At 47.7% G+C, this 19,861-nt stretch overlaps 1 protein-coding gene across 1 annotated transcript in view; it reads right to left on the bottom strand.

The window, feature by feature from the left end:
- Window positions 1–19,443, bottom strand: part of LOC149345378 (alkaline phosphatase-like) — a 113,097-nt gene extending 93,654 nt beyond the window's left edge. The window contains exon 1 of the mRNA XM_089546607.1: window positions 19,285–19,443. Within this exon, the coding sequence (XP_089402733.1) occupies window positions 19,285–19,402 (118 nt within the window). The 5' untranslated portion in view covers window positions 19,403–19,443. The remainder of the gene's footprint in view (window positions 1–19,284) is intronic.
- Between the last annotated feature and the right edge of the window lie 418 nt (window positions 19,444–19,861).

Below are 19,861 nucleotides of genomic sequence, written 5' to 3' on the forward strand. Positions count from 1 at the left end.
TCAGCAGTCGGGTTCCTACCCCCCACCTTCTTTATCCATCACCACCTGGCTCGACTGGCTTGGCGCTGAAGGGGAGGAAGAACAGCGACTTCTGGTCGCCCAGGCGGTCGAGATGCTCGGCCTGTAAATCTTGGCCGAATAAACGTCTTCTACTACTACTACTACTACTACTTAGTATTCAGGCATTAATCAGTAATTAACAATTAATTAGTGATTTGTCATTATTTAGTAATTAGTACTCAATTACATGTGACGCCACCAGTGCCACAGAAGCAGTCAGAGTGGTGCGGAAAACGCTTTCGCCTCTACGCACTTTAGACAAAGTGCCCCTCAATTTTTTCTGCCACAGAAAGAGAATGTTTGACCATTATTTGGGCCATTGGAAAATTTCGTCGCTACGTCTACGGCTGCCCGTTCTGCATAGTCAGTCACCTACCACCATGCCCTCTGCCAGCTGACCTCTCAGAAACACCCGTCCGCCGAGCTCGCTGGGCTCTGCGATTGCAGGAGCATAACATTCGTGTAGTTTACCGCTCTGGCCTCAAGCATAGTGACAAGGACGCTCTTTCTCACTCGCCCCTACCAAGTGCTTCTTCGTCTGCCCCGGTGTCTGCTTACGACCTGTCCTCGCTCGCCATTGCCGACGTGTCCATCGAGCAGCGGAAGGACCCTTGGATCGCCACTCTTATTGACTTTCTTTCGAGTCCTGCGACTGACAATTCGTCACGTGCACTCCTCCGTCAAGCCCGTCTCTTTGCCACTCAGGATGGTCTGCTCTATAGTCGAAATTACCTGCTCGACGGACGTAAATTGCTCCTTGTCATGCCCCGCCATCTACGCATCACCATTTGCGCTGCTTTCCATGCGGACCCCCAGTGTGCACACGGCGGCGTTTTGAAAACCTACACAACGTCTGCGTCTGCGATTCTACTGACGTGGCATGTACCGCTTTGTTTGCCACTTTGAGCGGTCTTGCCCATCCTGTCAACGGCGCCAAACTCCTCCTCACAACTGGCCTGCTTCATTGCAGCCTTTACCCTGTCCAACCCGGCCGTTTGACCGCGTTGGCATAGACCTTTACGGCCCCCTCCCTCCCTCCAGCTGGTCACCGCTGGATCATCGCGGCCGTCGGTCATCTAACACGTTACACTCAATCATATTTGAAAGGCTGTGCGCTAAAAAGACGTTCACAGGAAAAAGGATAGAGACGACAGGAAAGAAGCGCAACATTCAACTTTAATCAACTTTAAACTTTTTTTTCCTGTGAACGTCTTTTTAGCAAACAGCCTTTCAAATATGAATATGTACCAACTAGCCCGTCAAAAAGCCTTACTAATGCAGTTATACTTAAACGTCTCCGTTACCATCGGCGCCCGCCCGAGACGTCGCTTCCTTTCTTCTAAACAACCTGCTTCTTTGCCATGGTGCTCCTCAAAAACCACTATGCGACAGTGGACGAGTAATTCTGTCTGACGCTCTTGAGGCCCTCCTCAAGGAATGCCGCATTGTCCATCGAACCGCTTCGTCTTACCAATGTCAGACGAACGGCCTCACCGAGCGTGTCAGCCGAACCTCATTGACATGCTGGCCATGTACGTGAACGCCAACCCCTCCAACTAGGACCCCTCCAACTCGTTGACCTTTCGTCACCTACGCGTATAACACTGCGACACAAACCACCACTGGATTCTCTCCCTTGTTTCTTCTGCACGGCCGCGAGCCCCTCTTGACGATGCGCTATCGGCCTGACATTTCCGAGTCCAGGCCACTCTCCAGGGTCGCCACGTAAGCTGAAGAAAGCCGTCAGCTTGCTCGCTCATTCACCACGCAGACCTAGTGGCAGCAAAAACACTTCTGAGGCGCCTGCCTCCTATCCCGCCGACTCCCTTGCGTGCCTCCCTCTACTCCGGGCCTCTCTCGAAAACTGCTTGCTCGCTATCATGGGTTCTCAAGCAAACCTCTCCTGTCAATTACATCGTTGAGCCCGTTGCACCCTCTGAGGACTTGCGTCGCCGTGGCCGCGAAACTGTCCACGTCAACCGGCTGAAGCGGTACTATGACCCCTCGGTTCCTCATTCCCCATAAGACGCCAGACTGGCTCTTTTTTCACCGGGGGAAACTGTAGTGTGGCAGCTGTGACGAGTTCGGTTACCGGCATGCGCCGACACTACGCTTGGCCTGAAGACGAAGAAGTTGCCCCGCTCGCTCAGTGCTGGCTACGCGTGTCTACGCTGCAAGATCCTGCACTGAGTACATCCCTCCTCCGCAAAACATTGTAGTGACCTTTGCATACCATGATAATGAGATTGTATATACAGCTAATCATTTTCCATCGAAATTATCTACTGGATGTGATGGCGTTGCCTCTATTGAGCTGAAGTAATGCATTGATATCTTATGCCAGCCACTTGAAAAAATCTTCAACTTTGCCTTCTATTCCTCCACCTATCCCGATCTGCTTAAGCTAGCCAGAATAGTACCGATTCACAAAAATGGTAACCGTAACCACGTTGAGAATTACCGCCCAATTTCCATTTTAAGCTGCATAAACACACTTTTTGAAAAACTCGTTGCAAAAAGAGTGAAAATATTTCTCGAGAAAGAAGCCTTGCTATGTCCGCAACAACACGGCTTTAGACCAAACAGATCAACTGGTACGGCCGTCATATCGCTAACAAACACGATCAACACTTCCTAAATGATAATAAAATAGTCTTAGGAATTTTTTTGGACATTAAGAAAGCATTTGACACTGTTGATCACGAAATTTTACTGAAAAAGCTGGTGCATTACGGGTTTAGAGGTATTAGTTTAGAATTCTTCAGAAGTTATCTCAATAATCGGCGGCAAATGATCCAACTTAGTGGTGTAAAATCTGACTTTGAAACAGTTACGGTTGGTGTGCCTCAGGGTTCAGTCCTTGGTCCGATTTTTTTTACCTTGTATATTAATGACCTGCCACATTTCACACAACACTTCTCTGTTTTTATGTATGCTGACGACACTGCTCTTCTATGTGCTCATGAATCTACAACGGATCTTAGCACCGCAAACCGAGAATTGGAAACTTTGTGTAGCTGGTTTATTTCAAATAAACTTGTTGTAAATGTTAATAAGACAAAATGCATAATATTTAGGGGCTCCAGAAAAACAATACATGAAAACCTGCCTTCCGTGCAATGGCTGGGAACACCTATTGCACTTGTCAATAACATCACTTATCTTGGAATAATTCTAGATGAGAACCTGCACTGGAAGCCATACATTCAGGCGCTTTGTAAAAAGTTAGCTGCAGCATGCTTTGCACTCTACAAATGCCGAGATTATTTTGGTAATGACATACTCAGAACTATTTATTTCTCAATTTTTCAAAGCCAGTTATCATATTGCATTGAATCATGGGGCCACACCTACCAATCTTATTTGGAACCACTTAGGGTCTTGCAAAAAAGGGCAATTCGATTCATTTCACATTCAGGATACAACGCCCACACTGCTCCTCTTTTTAAACAGATGGATATACTGCCACTACAATCATTACTTGAATACAGGACTGTCTTGACAATACACACATGCCTTACAGACAATTACCCGTTACACTCATCGCTATTCTGTATCCCACCACTATGCACTCGCAACGCCACTCATAGAAATTTCCTTCTACCGAAAACAAAAAATGTCTATGGAGAAAGAAGGATGGCCCATGTTGGTATTAAGCTGTGGAACAAGCTTCCAAGGGAACTCAAACATTGTGAAACTTTTCCTGTGTCACTGAAGAAATATTATAAACAATGAGTGAAGCCACCGCTTTTTTTTTCTTTTCATGTGTTTTTGTGTGTTTGTATCTGTTTGTAAAAGAGGCTTGGTGCTCTGAATATTGTTGCTCTATGTACCCATTTATGTCTTTCTAATTTCATGAGCTTTTATATGAATGTAATTAATATTTGTTATACCTGCAATTTTTCTTTGAAACTGAATTGCATGGATCCCAACTAGCGTCCAGCTAGGGATCCAGATGTTTTAACAAGCATGCCTTGTATGAATGTTGAGAAATAAAAATTGAATCAATCAATCCTACAAAGCGGTTTGGTCTCTCCGAGGATGCTTAATAAACGCAACCCTGCAGAAGGATTATACTGGGGTCAAGCGAAGAGGGAAACTTCTCTCAGATCATGAATGGCAGTTTACCAATAACCCTCAAGAGAAAAGTACACGAGAGCTGTGGAGCAGCAGGCCAGGGCCATGTTACCACCGGCCAACCTCTCCTCCTTTTCCGCGCACTGAAATTTGTTTATTTCTCTCTGTACGAGAGCTGTATTTTTGGAAGCTAACGAAAAGGGTTCCGCTTAAGGTAAGGACAACGCGGCGAGCTGTGGAAAGAAAATGATAGGTGTAACGTTAAGAAACCGGAAGCGGGCGGAGTGGGTGAGGGAATAAAAGTGGGTTAATTACATCCCAGTCGAAGTAAAGAGGAAGAAATGTATTGGACAGGGTATCTAATGCGAAGGGAAAAACGGCTATTCCTTAAAGGCAATGGTGGGGATTCCCATAGAACGGAAGCGTAGCAGAGGGCGGCAGAAAGTTAGGTGGGCGGATGAGATTAAGAATTATGCAAATAGTAACATGTAATATTAATAGAAATATGCAAAGAATTATCCTTTCGTCCCCGTTTGTTCGCGCTGTTTTTTGCATAATGTATCACCAACTCGCCCGCTTAGCTATCCTGTTGAGATTAAGAAGTCTGCGAGGGTACGGTGGTCGCGCAGCTCTCAAAGGAGAGGGTTAACTTGAGATACACGGGAGAGACCTTTGTCCTGCAGGGGCGTTATCAGGCTGACGATGATGGATTCTATTCATATGAGACTTCCTTCTGTGAGTTACCTTTTTCTTAGTGATTAATTTTGATGGCTGTGCCATTTCCATTCTCTGTGGGGCTTGGTGCTTTCATTAGCTGGCGTTTTGTAAGGTGATCGTTCGCCTTCTGTGAGACCTTTCCAGCATCCTACTGAACCATCCCACCGTCTACATGTGCTGAGCACTTCATAATGATAGCTGTGAGGTTACCGTTCAGTGGTTGAAAATTAGGGTCGTCGTCCTCAGTTAACGCACGATGTCCGTTCTGAAGCGATACCCTGAATGCCTCTGTTGTGCGCTGAGTCCGGCAAGCATGGAATCAAAGTAACCAGCTCACTTCCTGTGCACTCGTTTGCAAGAGAAGATATTCATGATCCCCACGGTATGCTGCTGACAACACGTGCACAGCAGCCTTCACTGCAGCACTTTGTCATGGGTATTCTACCTCTTTCGGGAACAGAACAACGGACGTCAGACTTCGATGATGCAGCTGACCAGCCAGGCTTTCTAGTGCTCGCCTAAATCGTAACATTTTTTTTTTCACTGTACTCTTTGACATAAACATGGGGTGAAATAAGACTCTGTGCTCCCAGTGAGGAGTGCAGACAGGAAGTGCAATAGGATTCTGACCACAGGTGCTGAGCCGACTGCGTTATCAGTGAAGTCAAGTACGTCACTCAGCTTAGTTATGTTATCCCCTCACTAATCTTAATTTATTCCTGCTACTAATCAAGACAAAACCCTGTATCGGTAGCAAGAGCTGCTGCCAAGCTTTAAAGGTTCTTTTCTAGCATTTCCCCCTGATGCTTCGGAGAACGCAGAGGAAAACAACTGTGGCTAGCTAATGTTGCACGGGCCTCAACGCAAGCGAACGCATCGCTCGGCGTGTTCGTTTCTCCGAAGCCGGGTTGGATGAGCAGTGCTACAAGGACTATCATTAAAGAATTTAAAAGAGTCCGCCATAGCAGTATCTACTCATTAGTCGTAACGGTGGTTTGGACATGACAGCTGCCACAGTGGTATCTTCGCTGGCTGCCAACGGTGCTGACTCGTAGGCACTCGGATATTTCTGGTATCAATCTAGTGCAGTCGCCTCAGCGCTCAAAAGTATCGCAAGCTCTGTGTAACTCCTGAAGTGCAGGCCAGAGTTCGCGAGAACTTCGTTGTCACGAATGGGATCCATAGTAAGGCCGGCAGAAACAAAGCGATGGCTGATAAAAGATGTCTGCAGCGCCCGGCCGGCGGTAGCTTTCATTTCGGCTAATTTCTTTTTATTGTGGCAGCGCCCCTCCTGGCAGAAAGTAATAATGGAGAGGCCTTTGCCCTGCAGTGGGCGTAGTCAGGCTGATGATGATGATGATGATGACTGCTCGACCGTACCGCGCGCTGCCAGCAATCACGCAGACCGCACTGTCATCGTTTGCTGATTACTTCTTTAGAGAGTCCCAGGTTCGAAACAGAAGGGCACGAAAAAGGTTTGGTTTGGTTTGGTTTATGGGGTTTAACGTCCCAAAGCGGCTCGGGCTATGACAGACGCCGTAGTGGAGGGCTCCGGAAATTTCGACCACCTGGGGTTCTTTAACGTGCACTGACATCGCACAGTGCACGGGCCTCTAGAAATTCTCCTCCAAAGATATTCAACCGCCGCGGCCGGGATCGAACCCGCATCTTTCGGGTCAGCAGCCGAGCACCGTAACCACTGAGCCACCGCGGCGGGACGAAAAAGGTTTTTCAGTTCGAATCCAAACGTCTCCGCATAAACGCGTCTTTTTCTGCCCGAGAAGCGAGACTGAGGGCCTGTGTATCGCCTTTTACCAGCAAAAATTTGACACAGTTGCGTGCGCTGCCCCTTAAACGAAAATCTTTCGGTTTTCGGACGGAAAAAGCTTTCGCTTATCGAGCGCACCAGCAGCAATGGGAAGCGCCATCTTGCGGCAGCGAACAGTAAGTGCGGCGCTAGCTCACGGTCTGAAAGCGATGCGCAGCTGTTCTCCACAGATGCGAAAAAATTGCAACTGTCCTGCAGCACGTACATACTGCCTCGCACCGGTACTACTCGCGCCTGCTTTGTCGGGGGAACAAGAAAGCTGCTACGCTGTTGTCTTAATAGGAGAATCCAGCCCTTGGGGGAATCCACGACACAGCAGAGGGACGAGAGGGTTCGCTCTGAGCATGACGTTACAGAGACCCCTGGCGTAATTTGCGTCCGCTCGGGCTGGGCGACTCTGGCAGGCATGTATAAGACCGAGAGGATTCGGCTTTCTGGAGATTTTTCCAAAGGTATGTTAATAATGCAGGCCTCAAGAAAATCACAAAAAAAAAGAACAATAGCAATAGTTTTAGCCGCTTGTTAAAAATTTCTTACACAGTGGTAGGAACTTAGATCGAAACACCAGGACTTGAGGCGGTGGGATCGAACCCCGGCCGCACTTTGTGGAGACGGTCTTGAGCTGCAGTGCGATGTTATCGCACGCTAGAGAAAGCCAGTAATGAATCCGGAGGCCTCCACTACGGCGTCCCTCATGGCTTGTTGGTCGCTCGACGATGTTAAGCCGTACAATTTATATTTAAAATTTACTGCTCATTGCTTCACCAAAATAGTTTCCTATGCCAGCTAGTGGACACGAAAAAACACTATTATATGGGGTTCATGAGCCCATCTTGAAATGTGCTGTTTTCCGACGGTAAGGAGACAACGGAGTTCGCCTCTAGCGAAGTCCTCTATGTACCCGCAGACCTCTCCAAAGGTGATGAGCCTTCCTTACGGAGCTTAAGGATGTGCTCCGGAACAGGACCCATCAACAAACCACATTGTGTGGTCATTTTCGGCAAAGGCAGCTATGTGCAAAGCACCTCAAAGTGTTGTAGTCAAGGGTCTGACGGAATCCCGTCTGCTCGGAATGGTACATGGTATTAGTAAGTCGCACCGACCAAATATAACGATGGAATGACGTTTCGGCTCCCACACTGGAGCCTTCTTCAGAATAAGGCGCAACGTTGCGGCAGTGCGTTTTAATACAGCGCATATACGATCCCAGGCATGTCGCGTAGATAGGCGGCAAATTCCCATCATTGCGATTGATAATGTGCGCTGTGATTTGGATAACTAGCGACTCAAGAAAGAGCCGTGATTTATTTCCTTTCTTTTTGGCGACCACACCTGCCTCTGTCCAGTTGATATTGTGGCTTACAGATAATGAATGCTTGGCAAGGGCATTTTGTTCAGCGCGCCGGTCCTTCACATCATTCATATGTTCACGTAATCTTCGTGCATGGTCTCCTGTTACGCCGATGTTACTGATCGGCAGTCGGCACATGGAACCTTTTACACAACTCGTGGAAGTTTTTCTTTCTTCAGCCCGTCCTTGACATTGACATGTTTGCTCCTGAGTTTTTGAGATGGTACATGAGCAGTGGGCACACAACAGGAGCGTAATATGCGCGCAAGTGCATCACTCATGCCTGGGACGTATGGGAGTGCCGTTCGCTTTTCCCGGTCGGCTGCATCCTAGGGCGGTCAATTTTTCGCTGCATGGAGTCAATGATGTGCACCGGGTAACCGCAGGTCGTCAAATCATGTTGTGCGTGTTTCGATTCAGCCGCTTGGTCTTCCATCCTGGAGCATGCTTTCATTCTTCGGAGGAGCGATGAGACAACCGAAAGTTTTTGACAACCTGTAACCTGTAACTGAGGTAACGGCCGGTATGTGTGGGTTTCCAGCAAACGCAGAAATTTAATCTTAAAGACTCTCTTGTGACATGGATATCTAAAAATGGGAGCCGGCCATCGATTTCTTCTTTCACGGTGAATTGTACGGCTGACTTTATGCTGTTCAGTTGTACAATAAAATCTTTAAATGCTTTTTCTGCAGCACGCAAAGCAGTCATCAACTTACCTTCGGAAAACTTTGGGGGCAGGCGTGAATCCAGGCGAGCGCGCGGCCTTCGATTTCTTCCGTGGCCAGATTCGCAACCATGAAGGAGATGGAAGCTGCACCGTGAATCTGCTTGTAAGACACGTTCTCAAAAACGAGATAGGTGTTTGCCAGGCAAAAACGGAGAAGTCGAGTCAGGTCTGGAATGTCGATATGCGTTCCTTTCAGGCAGCGTTAGATCGGCTTCAAGGGCAGTGGTGCAGACTTTCACGGCAGGGTCCACTGGAACACTTGTGAAAAGGGTTTTTGCAGCGAATGAAACGATTATTTCACCACTTTCCACTCGAAGATGTCAAACTTTTTTGATGAAGTCCTGGGTGTTGCGTATGCGTGTAGGTCTTTTGCCCTACGAGAGGGGAGATACCGTGGTGCAAAAATTTTGATAAATTCTGAATAGGCGAACGGGTGAAGTCTACTATAGGGCTCGTAGCGGTAATACCCCATTAGGGCTAATACCTCAAAGGGTTAGTGCGACTGCTTGAAAACAGCGGCCCCTTTTTATAGCCGGCCAATTCTTTAGCTAGCGTGCTCGACGGGCGCCTTTTCTCCGCTCCTGCGCCTTGTGGCGCAGCAAACTTGCGGAAGGTGAAATCTCGGCACAGGCTCACCAAGCCTGCGCTCACCAATCTCGAGCTTTGAGAAAGTCTGCTTAAGGTGCAGGAGCACAAAAAACGCAGCAGTCGGGCACGCAAGCTGAAGATCGGGCCGGCTGTGCGTGATTGTTCTGCGGCTTCGATCGAGCGTCGAGAGCAGTGGCTCATTCTGCACTTTAACACGGCCCACGAACGCGGCACCGGCATTGAGGATTTTAACAAATGCTGCGCCGCCATGTGGCGCCAGTTAGCTCCAGCCAAATCATTTGCGACGACTGCAGAGCTCAAAAGACGAAGCCTGATGGCCCTAAACTGCACGCCCACTGAGGCAAAACACACGACACAGGTGAGAGAACATTGGGCGAAGCGAACGCTCTGAGGGGCGTTGCCTCCCTGAAAAGAAACACGCGAGCAGCCAGCTGCCCACTCTGGTGACCGGCCAATGCTACCGTAATCGAGTCGCCTGTTCAGATACAGTTATCTGAAGTGACGGCTGGCGAGTGGCGCCCAACATTGCGGGCCCCGCTAAGCGACCGATAGCTGGCTGCATGAAAAACGCAACGGTCGCCTATATAAAGCACCCGAACACCTCTTGCGACGTGTATGACTTCGATATCTTCTATAGACATCAGAATTCCGTGACATGCCATGTCGACAATAACATATGCACATACACTATGGAATGCTTTCAATGGCACGAAGGCGTGCCCTTAAGTTTGGAACTGCGATCGAATAGCAGGTGTCAGGAGGACGGGTCTCCCTCACAGAGCAGGCACTCAAAAGAACACCGAACGAACGAGTTGCAAAATGACGCCATCCCGTAAATATACGCGCCAAATGGCTGCCTCGGAGGCACACTAGGCCAGTAATGCGCAGCATCCTCTGCCCGGCGCCACTACCTCTGCCGCGCTGCACAAGCGTCCTCCGCGAGCTGCCAATCAAGTGTTCTCATTGCACCGAATGTTTCTCGCATCCGCCAGCATTCGGCGGACGAAGAAGTGAACGCAATATTTAACGCAATATACTCCAAGATAGAGTAGATTGGTAATGAGTCCATAAAGAGCGCTTAGTTGGTACGACATTGTGCCAAATAAGAACTGCGCAATAAGGACGGGTAGAAGAAGCACACGGGAAGCTAACTCAGTTGTTAGCCTTCCTTACTCCCGTCCTTCTTGAGCAGCTATTGTTTTTCATAAATAATCCATTCAAGCGCAGCGATACGGCTACAATGGAAAGCCATACAGCTTCACATGGCTCTTTTTTTGCCCACACATAGAAGGCACACTAAAGACGAGGAACACAGGACGGAGCAAAAACGAACTGTGAAAATGGATCAACTAGCCCCACAACGCATATTACTGGAATACCATACAGCTACGGCTGAAGAAAAAATCGTTATGGTTCGAACCCGGCACTACCGACCCACTATACTAGTCTCGACTAACTAAGGTAACCGTAAAGTTTACTATATGGTAAGAGGAAAATGAGTCCAAGGCGGTGGCGTTGTTCGAACCGGCGGCGGTGATCCCGGGTTCGAAACCTGAAGAAGGACGATTTTTTCAATTACACATTTTCTATGGAAGCTGTACAGCTTTCCAGTGTAGAAGTATGGCTGCACTTGAGTGGATCCTAATGACTCGCCATCATCGGCATCAGGCTGACAAAACCAATCATGATCATCATCATCAGCTTCACTACGTCCACTGCAGGGCAAAGGCTTCTCACATGTCGCTCCATTAACCCTGTTCTTTGCCAGCTGCGGCCACCGTATCCCCACAAAGTTCTTAATCTCATCCGCCCACCTAACTTTCTACCGACCACTGCTACGTTTGCATTCTCTTGGAGTCCACTCCGTTACCCTTAAGGACCAGCTATTTTTCCTTCGCATTACATGCCCTGCCCAAGCCCATTTCTTCCTCGTGATTTCAACAAGGATATCATTAACCCGCGTTTGTTCCCTCACCCACTCCGCCCTCTTCCGATCTCTTAACGTGATACCTATCATTTTTCTTTCCATAGCTCGCTGCGTTATCCTTAAGCTGAATCCTATTTGTTGGCCTCCACGTTTCTTCCCCGTAGGTGAGTACCGGTAAGACACACCCGTTCCATATTTTTCTCTTAAGTGATACTGGTAAACTGAAATTCATGATCTGAGATAGCCTTCCATATGCACTCCACCCTATTCTTATTCTTATTTTTATTTCCGTCTTATGATATGGATCAAGGGTCACTACCTGCCCTCAGCAGACATATTCCCACACCACTTCGAGCACCTCGCTACCAATTGTAAACCTTTGCTAGACTGTTGAACATTACTTTAGTTTTCTGCATGTTATTTTTAGACCCACCTTATCTTAATTCATAAGAAAGGAGACTGCAGGGACTTGAACAATTACAGACCGATCAGCTTATTTACTGTCTGTTGACTACAAAGTATGTACTAAGGTAATGGCAAATAGAACCAGGACAACATTAGACTTCAATCCACCAAATGATCAGGCAGGCTTTCGTATAAGATACTCGACAGCAGACCATATCCACACTATCAATCAGATGATAGTGAAATGTGCAGAATATAACCAACGCCTATATGTAGCCTTCATTGATGAATACAAAGCATCTGACTGAGCGGAAACATCAGCAGTCATGCAGGCATCGCGAAATCAGGGTGTAGAAGAGTCTGATGTGAAAATACTGGAATATATATTTAACAGCTGCACAGCTACCATAGTGCTCCTTAAATGACAGCATTAAAATTCCAATAAGGAAGGGTGTCAGGCAGGAAGACACGATTTCGCACTTTTTATTCACCGTCTGTTTACAAGACGTGTTCAGAGGCCTAGATTGAAAACCGTTCGGGATATGAGTCAATGAGGAATACCTAAGTAATTTTCGAAATTCTATATAGTTGTACAATTTGCGTCCTTTTTGTTTAAATAACCGAGTTCTAACCTTGCGCTTTCTTTAAGTGTCGCTCAAAGCTCTGTGCTTTTCGTCCTTGCCTCCTGCATGCTTATGGGTTAGTTTGGTAGCCATTTCTCGCCACGGTGAGCCAAAGCTCATTCAGTATTAGTATGCCAGCACCTTAAAGCTCACCTGTTTTCGTCCAATTTCATGGCATTATTCCCATAGGAGCATATACCCCTGACCTTTCAAATGTAATTCGACTCGACTTCCGACTAACTGACCCTTCCATGGGAAGCTTTTCGTCCACGTTTGTGTCAGATGGCATTCGAATCAAAACGCCAACACAGCCATCCATCGACCTTGGCAGCTCTTCGCCCAGCCCGCATGAGTGCTTCGGCTGTTGCTTTTCGTATCCTCCGCTGCTCACTTTTTTCTCCCCTTTCATTAGAAAATATCCCGTGAATGCGGTAAGCGAGTGCTTCACGATAACAGTACACCACTGAACATTTACCGCGTGAGCCCCAGGTGCACGCCGATGAGGGCGACTGGTCTCATATTCCTGTTTACACTGCTGCTTAACAACAGCTAGTGCTCGTTAGCATCTCATAGAAAGCAATCTGCACTTTCTCGTCTCTGTTGTACCCGTGCTTCTCTGCCCAGTGCGACTATGTGTAGGACGCGATCGCCCTCTTGTAAAAGACTTGATAGCTGACATCTCCTAGGACAGGCTCTTAAGTGTCCTTGCTCTCTCCGACACAACCAGTGGTGGATGTTAAATCCAAAAGTATGTTTGGTGACCATTCGCAGCAGTTGAAACGGCCTGATTTGTTGGCCACGCGTGACGACGACGACTGCTGCTGGCCGCATGAAGCATTGCTCGCCAGTATTTGTCACACTGGCGCTTCCGGTTAATTACATGCGTGCCATGCGATGTAAGCAATAATCGATTTAAATCCATTTTTGTGAAAACTACGCTCGATGGTCCTTCTCTTTCGCTTTCCAGAACCGCTGAAATCGCACACAGAAACCCTACGGACACCTAAGCCTAGAAGACGCGAAAGGGGGTCGCCATCGATTAAAATTTCACAATTTGGCAAGCGTTTATAGCTGGCGATTGTTGAAGTGTGCACAAGGGAGATGAAGCGACTTCTTTCACCTATTTCTAGTACGAATAACAAATATACACGCACGGATCTATTCACACCGTCGCCTCATCAGCGTAAAGTTTTCGCTCGGCCGCCGATCTACCAAGGACAAGAAGGACGACCGTCGCCAATCGGATTTGGTAGTGTCGCTCGCTTCAAGAACATGATACACCACAAAGATACGCTGGCGTCGTGGTCGGACTAGTTAATTGGAGAGATATGGGAGAGGCCACTGTCCTGCAGTGGGCGTAGACGGCCCGATGATGGTGATGATGACATTAAACTAGTCAGCCGCTGTCGCCCGCCTAATCATTCGACTAAATATAACCTAGATTACTTAACTGTAGCCTTTCATCTATATTTATCGCGGAAAGCATGAATAGCAGCGATGAAAGGGGACATTGCCTTATCATGTGCGCACCTTCATATTTAGCGCACAGGACCGAGTTAACTGGAGAGATAAGGGGGAGAAGGCCATTGTTCTGCAGTGGGCGTAGTAGGCCCGATGATGGTGATGATGACATTAAGCAAGTCAGCCGCTGATCGACACCTCTCCACTTAATCTGCACTCTTTATTTTAACCTAGATTACTCAATTGTAGCCTTCTTTCCATATTTATCGCGTGAAGCATGAATAGCAGCAGTGAAAGAGGACATTGCCTTATCATATGCGGAGCTCCATATTTGCCGCACAGGACCGAGTTAACTGGAGAGATTAGGGGGGGGGAGGCCATTGTTCTGCAGTGGGCGTAGTCGGCCTGATGATGGCGATGATGACATTAAGCCAGTCAGCTGCTGATCAACACCATTCCGCTTAATCTGTACTGTTTATTTTAACCTAGATCACTTTATTGTATCCTCCCGACAAATGTATCATAAAAAACATAAAGACCAGCTGTGAAAGAGGACAACATTGGCTTATCATATGCGTACCTCGAGATTTGTCGTACAGTACAGAGTTAATCGGAAGGATACGGTTTGGTTTGGTTATTGGGGCTTAATGCCTCAAAGCAACTCAGGCTATTAGGGACGCCGTAGTGAAGGGCTCCGGAAATTTCGACCACCTGGCGTTCTTTAACGTGCACTGGCATCGCACAGCACACGGGCCTCTAGAATTTCGTTTCCATCGAAGTTCGGCCGCCGCGGCCAAAATCGAACCCGCGTCTTTCGGGTCAGCAGCCGAGCACCGTAACTACTGAGCCACTGCGGCGGGGAAATTGCAAGGATATGGAAGGTGCCTTTGTTCTGTTCTGGGCATAGTCCGGCCGATGATGGTGAGATTAAACTGGTCAGCCGCTGATTTACTGCTTTCCACCTAATCTGTAGTGTTTATTACAACATAGATTACTTCATTGTAGCCTTCTTTATCGTGCAAAGCATTAATAGCAGCTGTGAAACAGGACAACCCTGCGTCATCATATCATTAGATCGACATATTTTGTGCATGAACGAGTTATTTGGAGAAGCTTCTAGCCTGCCTTGTGCGTAGTCGGGCCGATGGTGAAGAGATTAAACCGGCCAGCCACTGTTCGTCACTTCTCCGCTTAATCTGTGTTATTTATTTTAACCTAGATTACTTTCTTGTACCCTTCCTTGCATATTTATGGTGCAAAGCATGGATAGGAGCGGTGATAGAGGACAGCCCTGCCTTAATCCCTTGTCTCTTGCTATGCACCGTGGGAGGTACAGCGCGAACAAGACGAAGGTCGAAGACTACACAGACGAGCGTTGTAGTCTTCCTGCTTCGTCTTGAAAACACGAATTGATGGGCAAGTTGGTTATGCATGGTATGACTGAAATAGCGTGAGTCCCAAGGCCAAAGAAGAGAGCGGAAGAAAGGAGGAAACGGACAAAACAGCGCTCAACTAACAACTGACATTTATTTGGCACGCTGCGCCTATAAAAATACATTTAGCCACCAAAATAGAAAACAACGCATAGAGCTCATTCATGCACCCGGATCCCTGCAAGCCAACACAAGCTAAGATGTGCAACTCCGGAAGCGAAGTTCTTTTTGTGATAAATATACTGATGGAGCACTTACACATGTATCACCATACTTCTTGATCATCGTCTTGTTCGCGCTGAACCCCCCCCCCCCCCCACCCACGATGAATTATTACAAACTCGCCCAGCTATCCATCCTTCTTCCTATGCAATTTCAGAATTATCCCGGTATATTTCCTTTAGAATATCAATTATCTCCCGACAGATAGCTTCATCTTTCATTGTTAGTTCCTCATCATCCATGAGTTCATTTTTAATTTCGCCGCATGTGTTGCCAGCCGGTGTATCATATATTTCATCGCAATCGGTCTGAAATATTTTATATTCATTCTATCTCCTTTCCATTTGCAAAAAAAAAAATTAATTCTACCCTGATGTTCCCTGCTGTCCGGAAATGGCTCATTTTTCATCATTGTTTCAATGCTTTTAAGAAAGTTTCATTGCTCCTTGGACCATGTTCATTAATCAGGTTGATAGGAATTTCGCCTATCCCTGCGGATGTGCATTTGGGTATTCCCAAATTCCGCATTTTTCCTGTTACGATTGGTCTGTGCTAAACTCCTTGCTATTAGGTTTTCCCGTGTTGCTCCTTCAGTGGGGAGATTATCCTACCATCGCTCCTAAATGAATCCGCTAGAACTGATGGAATGTATTTTGCAGCGGCGTCTCCTTCAACAATTTCCCTCGGCACCTTGAGTGCCTTCCTGCTTTCTTTGATGGTTCTTACCGAGACAGCCTATAAGGTTGCACAGTTTGCTCGGCCCACCTTTAGCTGCATCACCCACTTCAGCTATCCAGCGATCAGAGCTAGACTTGTTTATTTTGCCGTAGACGAGGATCTGTGCCTCAGGGTTCTTTTCTAGATAAGATTTGGATATCCTCTTGACAAAGCTGCGCCTTATTTGCATGTGTGTGCTCTTTTGAGGCCAGCCGTAGCTTTTTGATGGCCTCCTTAATATCCTTATTTGACACGATCTGCAGCTTCCTCTTCACTTTCCACCGGTTTGCCAACGTTACTTGTTTAATTTTCGTACTGATCAGTAGTTATGATAATAGCCTCACTTTTTCTTCTCGCGCTTTTGAATTCTTTCCTTAAACTAGAGCTATGTTTGCTCGTCGTTTAATTTTACGCTACCTTTTTGTTTTCTGCATCTATCTTTTGGTCGAAGCTCCCACATGAACAAAAATGTGCTTACGGTCACTTGCCGAACTGTACTCTCCCTCATCGCGCATTTCCATCCCTAGGAGCTTGCTATGATTCCCTGCGGCAGTGGTCCTTACGGGATTCTCTTATGTTTTGTTCCTCGCATCTAGTTTTTCTACATGCAATAACTGGGTTGCGCTTCTGACAAAGCTGTAGCATTAGCTTCCCTTTGCGATCTGTGCATCAGTCCAGATCCACGATGTGGGCATTCATGTTCCCCGCTGAAATGGACGACCGGAAAGTTGGAAAGGGTATTACGGCCCATAAAGCAGGTAAAAAACAAGTAATCTCTATTGAACTGCAGCCTTATATTGTCTGAGGGTTAATAGAGTTCTCATCTCGACAGCATGCATCCTTGAGAGCAAAGCTGTGCGCCAAGATAGGGACTAAGCACACGTTTCGAATGGTAACAGCGTTGGCAAGCCTGGTGTCACTTCGAGGTCAGGCAGTGCGCTCTTCGCGCACCGAGTTGCCAGGTCCTAAACTAGAAAAAGAGCCACGAAAATCACAAAAGTACCCAAAAAGGATCCAACGTGACGCCGCTGTGTGAAAAGTAGCCAAAAATAGCGCCAAGCGTGCAGAAAAAAGTCCCCGGCAGCATTAAAGACAGAAGAAATTTATAATTATTGTACGACGCAGGGTAATAGAGGATGCGAATACCTTTGAATCATTAAAGCTTCGCTAATCAAATGAAATGAAATACATGAATATCATGGGACGGAAACGGGCGAGGAATGATTTAAGGGACAGAAAGCTTGGGAAAAGTAACCGGAAGAGTTTTTTTTTTTCCACAGGAGAAATAATTTGCGCTCCTAAGCAACAGCCATAACAATTTTAAGTCCTATATATATATATATATATATATATATATATATATATATATATATATTACGATGGATTTTTGGGCACAAAGCACAAACCGCAGATCGGCGTTCACTAACAGTCAGCAGCACCCACCCGAAGCACGCGCTCACTGAGAGCAGTCCTGCGCGGGCACTTCGTCGTTATAAGTATGTATGTATGTATGTATGTATGTATGTATGTGTGTGTGTGTGTGTGTGTGTGTGTGTGTGTGTGTGTGTGTGTGTGTGTGTGTGTGTGTGTGTGTGTGTGTGTGTGTGTGTGTGTGTGTGTGTGTGTGTGTGTGTGTGTGTGTGTGTACGTATCCTGGATGGTTGGTTTATGGGGTTTAACGTCCCAAAGCGACTAAGGCTATGAGAGACGCCGTAGTGGAGGGCTCCGGAAATTTCGACCACCTGGGGTTCTTTAACGTGCACTGACGTCGCACAGTACACGGGCCTCTAGAATTTCCCCTCCAAAGAAATTCCAGCCGCATGCGTGTATATATGTACACATATAGCATGAGTGGCACTCTATTTACACGAAATGGCTTCACTGTTCTGTAAACAAAGCTATGGTTTCATGCGCCCATTTCTTTTTCCGTCTTTAATGTGATCGTTTTCAGCTTTCTATTGCAAAAACGGACTGATCGCCACGTGCAGCCCATATGTATTGGAGGCATAGGAAGCACAGCCTTAGTCAAATTTTTCCAGGCCACACGGGGTGCTTTCGAGCCATATACGAGCCATATACTTATGGCTCCCCTGATATCGCTGTATTATTCGAACAGCCTTCGTCATCACATTTCAAACGTTTTGGTCTTTCCGATTCACCACCACTAGTCGGCTAAAAAGAAACCATGTGCCGTGGAAAATTTTAACCACAACTGGAATTCTCAGCACCATGCAACTGGCTGTCGGGCCGGCCGACCAACACGCTTAAAACCATTAGTCACCTGACGAAACAAGGTATATCAGCTAAGTAGCAAATCACTTCCCTGTTTAGCTGAGGCGAATTTAGTGAATGGACATTTGTTATAGCTGGTTCTAAGGAAGCGTAGGTATCAATTGAGGTTTCCGACTCTCTCCTGGGAAAACAAGTCCGACGGACATGAAGTGAACACAGAAGCGAGAAGTATTTTAAGTCTAGGACATGATTTCAAGTACATTTTGCACAAAAGGGCAGACACTGCGCAATAATGTTGTCAGGTGTGGCATTCTCTCTCACGCAAAGATGCACTCAGACCATTGTCGAAAACAGAGGTCCGTTATTCAGTCCCAACTTGGACTTTAGAAGTAGCCAAACCGTAGCGAAGTTCAAATTTCTGTAGCAAGGAGGGCCCCAACGTAACTAATTTGGCCCAAAGTAGCCAAACCTGGCAACCCTGCAGTCGGATGCTGAGCCACCGAGGCGCGGCTTGCGATCTCGTGCACTGCGCTCACTGGCATCGGCAAACTCTCGAGCGCCAAGGTGAGCGCAGGCCTGGCGTCCCTCGCGTTCAGACCGCCGTAAAGCGACCTGTTCGGCCACCTCGCGTGTGGCTGGCCTCGAAGGAACCGGCGTGGGAAGGGCCCACACACAGGGAACAAACACGCCAGAAAAAGTCGGGCGTGTTCTTTGCGCTGCCGTTTCGAAAGGCACGGCTCCACTGCAGCCGCGTTTTCCGTGGCTGAGCACAATCGAGCACAGCAACAGCTGCCGGCGCGACTCGTTTCCGGCATGGTGCGTGCCGATGCCTGGCGAGTGACTCGACCCGGCGCACGCGGTACAAGGCTGCAGCGAAAGCAGCCCCTGGACTCACCTTCGGCGGCCGCGCTCGGGTTGGGGAAGGCGTCCTCCGGCGTGTTGGAGAGTTGGTGCGCCACGGCACACGCGGCAGCCAGCAGCAGCGGCAGACCGACGGCGGCGAAGGGCGACATGGCTCTGCCAGGCCGCTGCCGCCGCTGCGGAGACGGGGAAGGCCTCCTCACTCTCTCCGCCGAGTAGGGGGCGTCGCCGGCAGAGCGGCGGCGCATCAGGTATCGCCGCAGGCGGGTTCGACAAGAGAGGAAATAACCTCGACTTTCTCGCTCACCACAGCGACGGTTGTTGAGCGGAAAGCCCTTGCACGGCCGTCGTCACCGCGGTTACGCTATTAGGAACGTGAAGACTCAGGGAATACCGGGCCCAGTGTTCTTTGTAAAGGTTTTAAAAGCAGACATTTGAGCAAGTTGGTGTCAAGGTATAGACATAAACTAGCGTGCTTTTCTGCGAACCACGTGCCTTTAAGTTACAAATTTAAACTCCACGGAGCTGCAAGAGCGAGGCATGTACGCCAATCTGTTGGTACGGCATATCTGATTATATTAGGGTTCCACAGACACAAAATGCGGTCACAA

Source organism: Amblyomma mixtum, chromosome 5 (assembly GCF_055824585.1).
Source record: "Amblyomma mixtum isolate Tamu chromosome 5, ASM5582458v1, whole genome shotgun sequence".
Classification (NCBI taxonomy): domain Eukaryota; kingdom Metazoa; phylum Arthropoda; class Arachnida; order Ixodida; family Ixodidae; genus Amblyomma; species Amblyomma mixtum.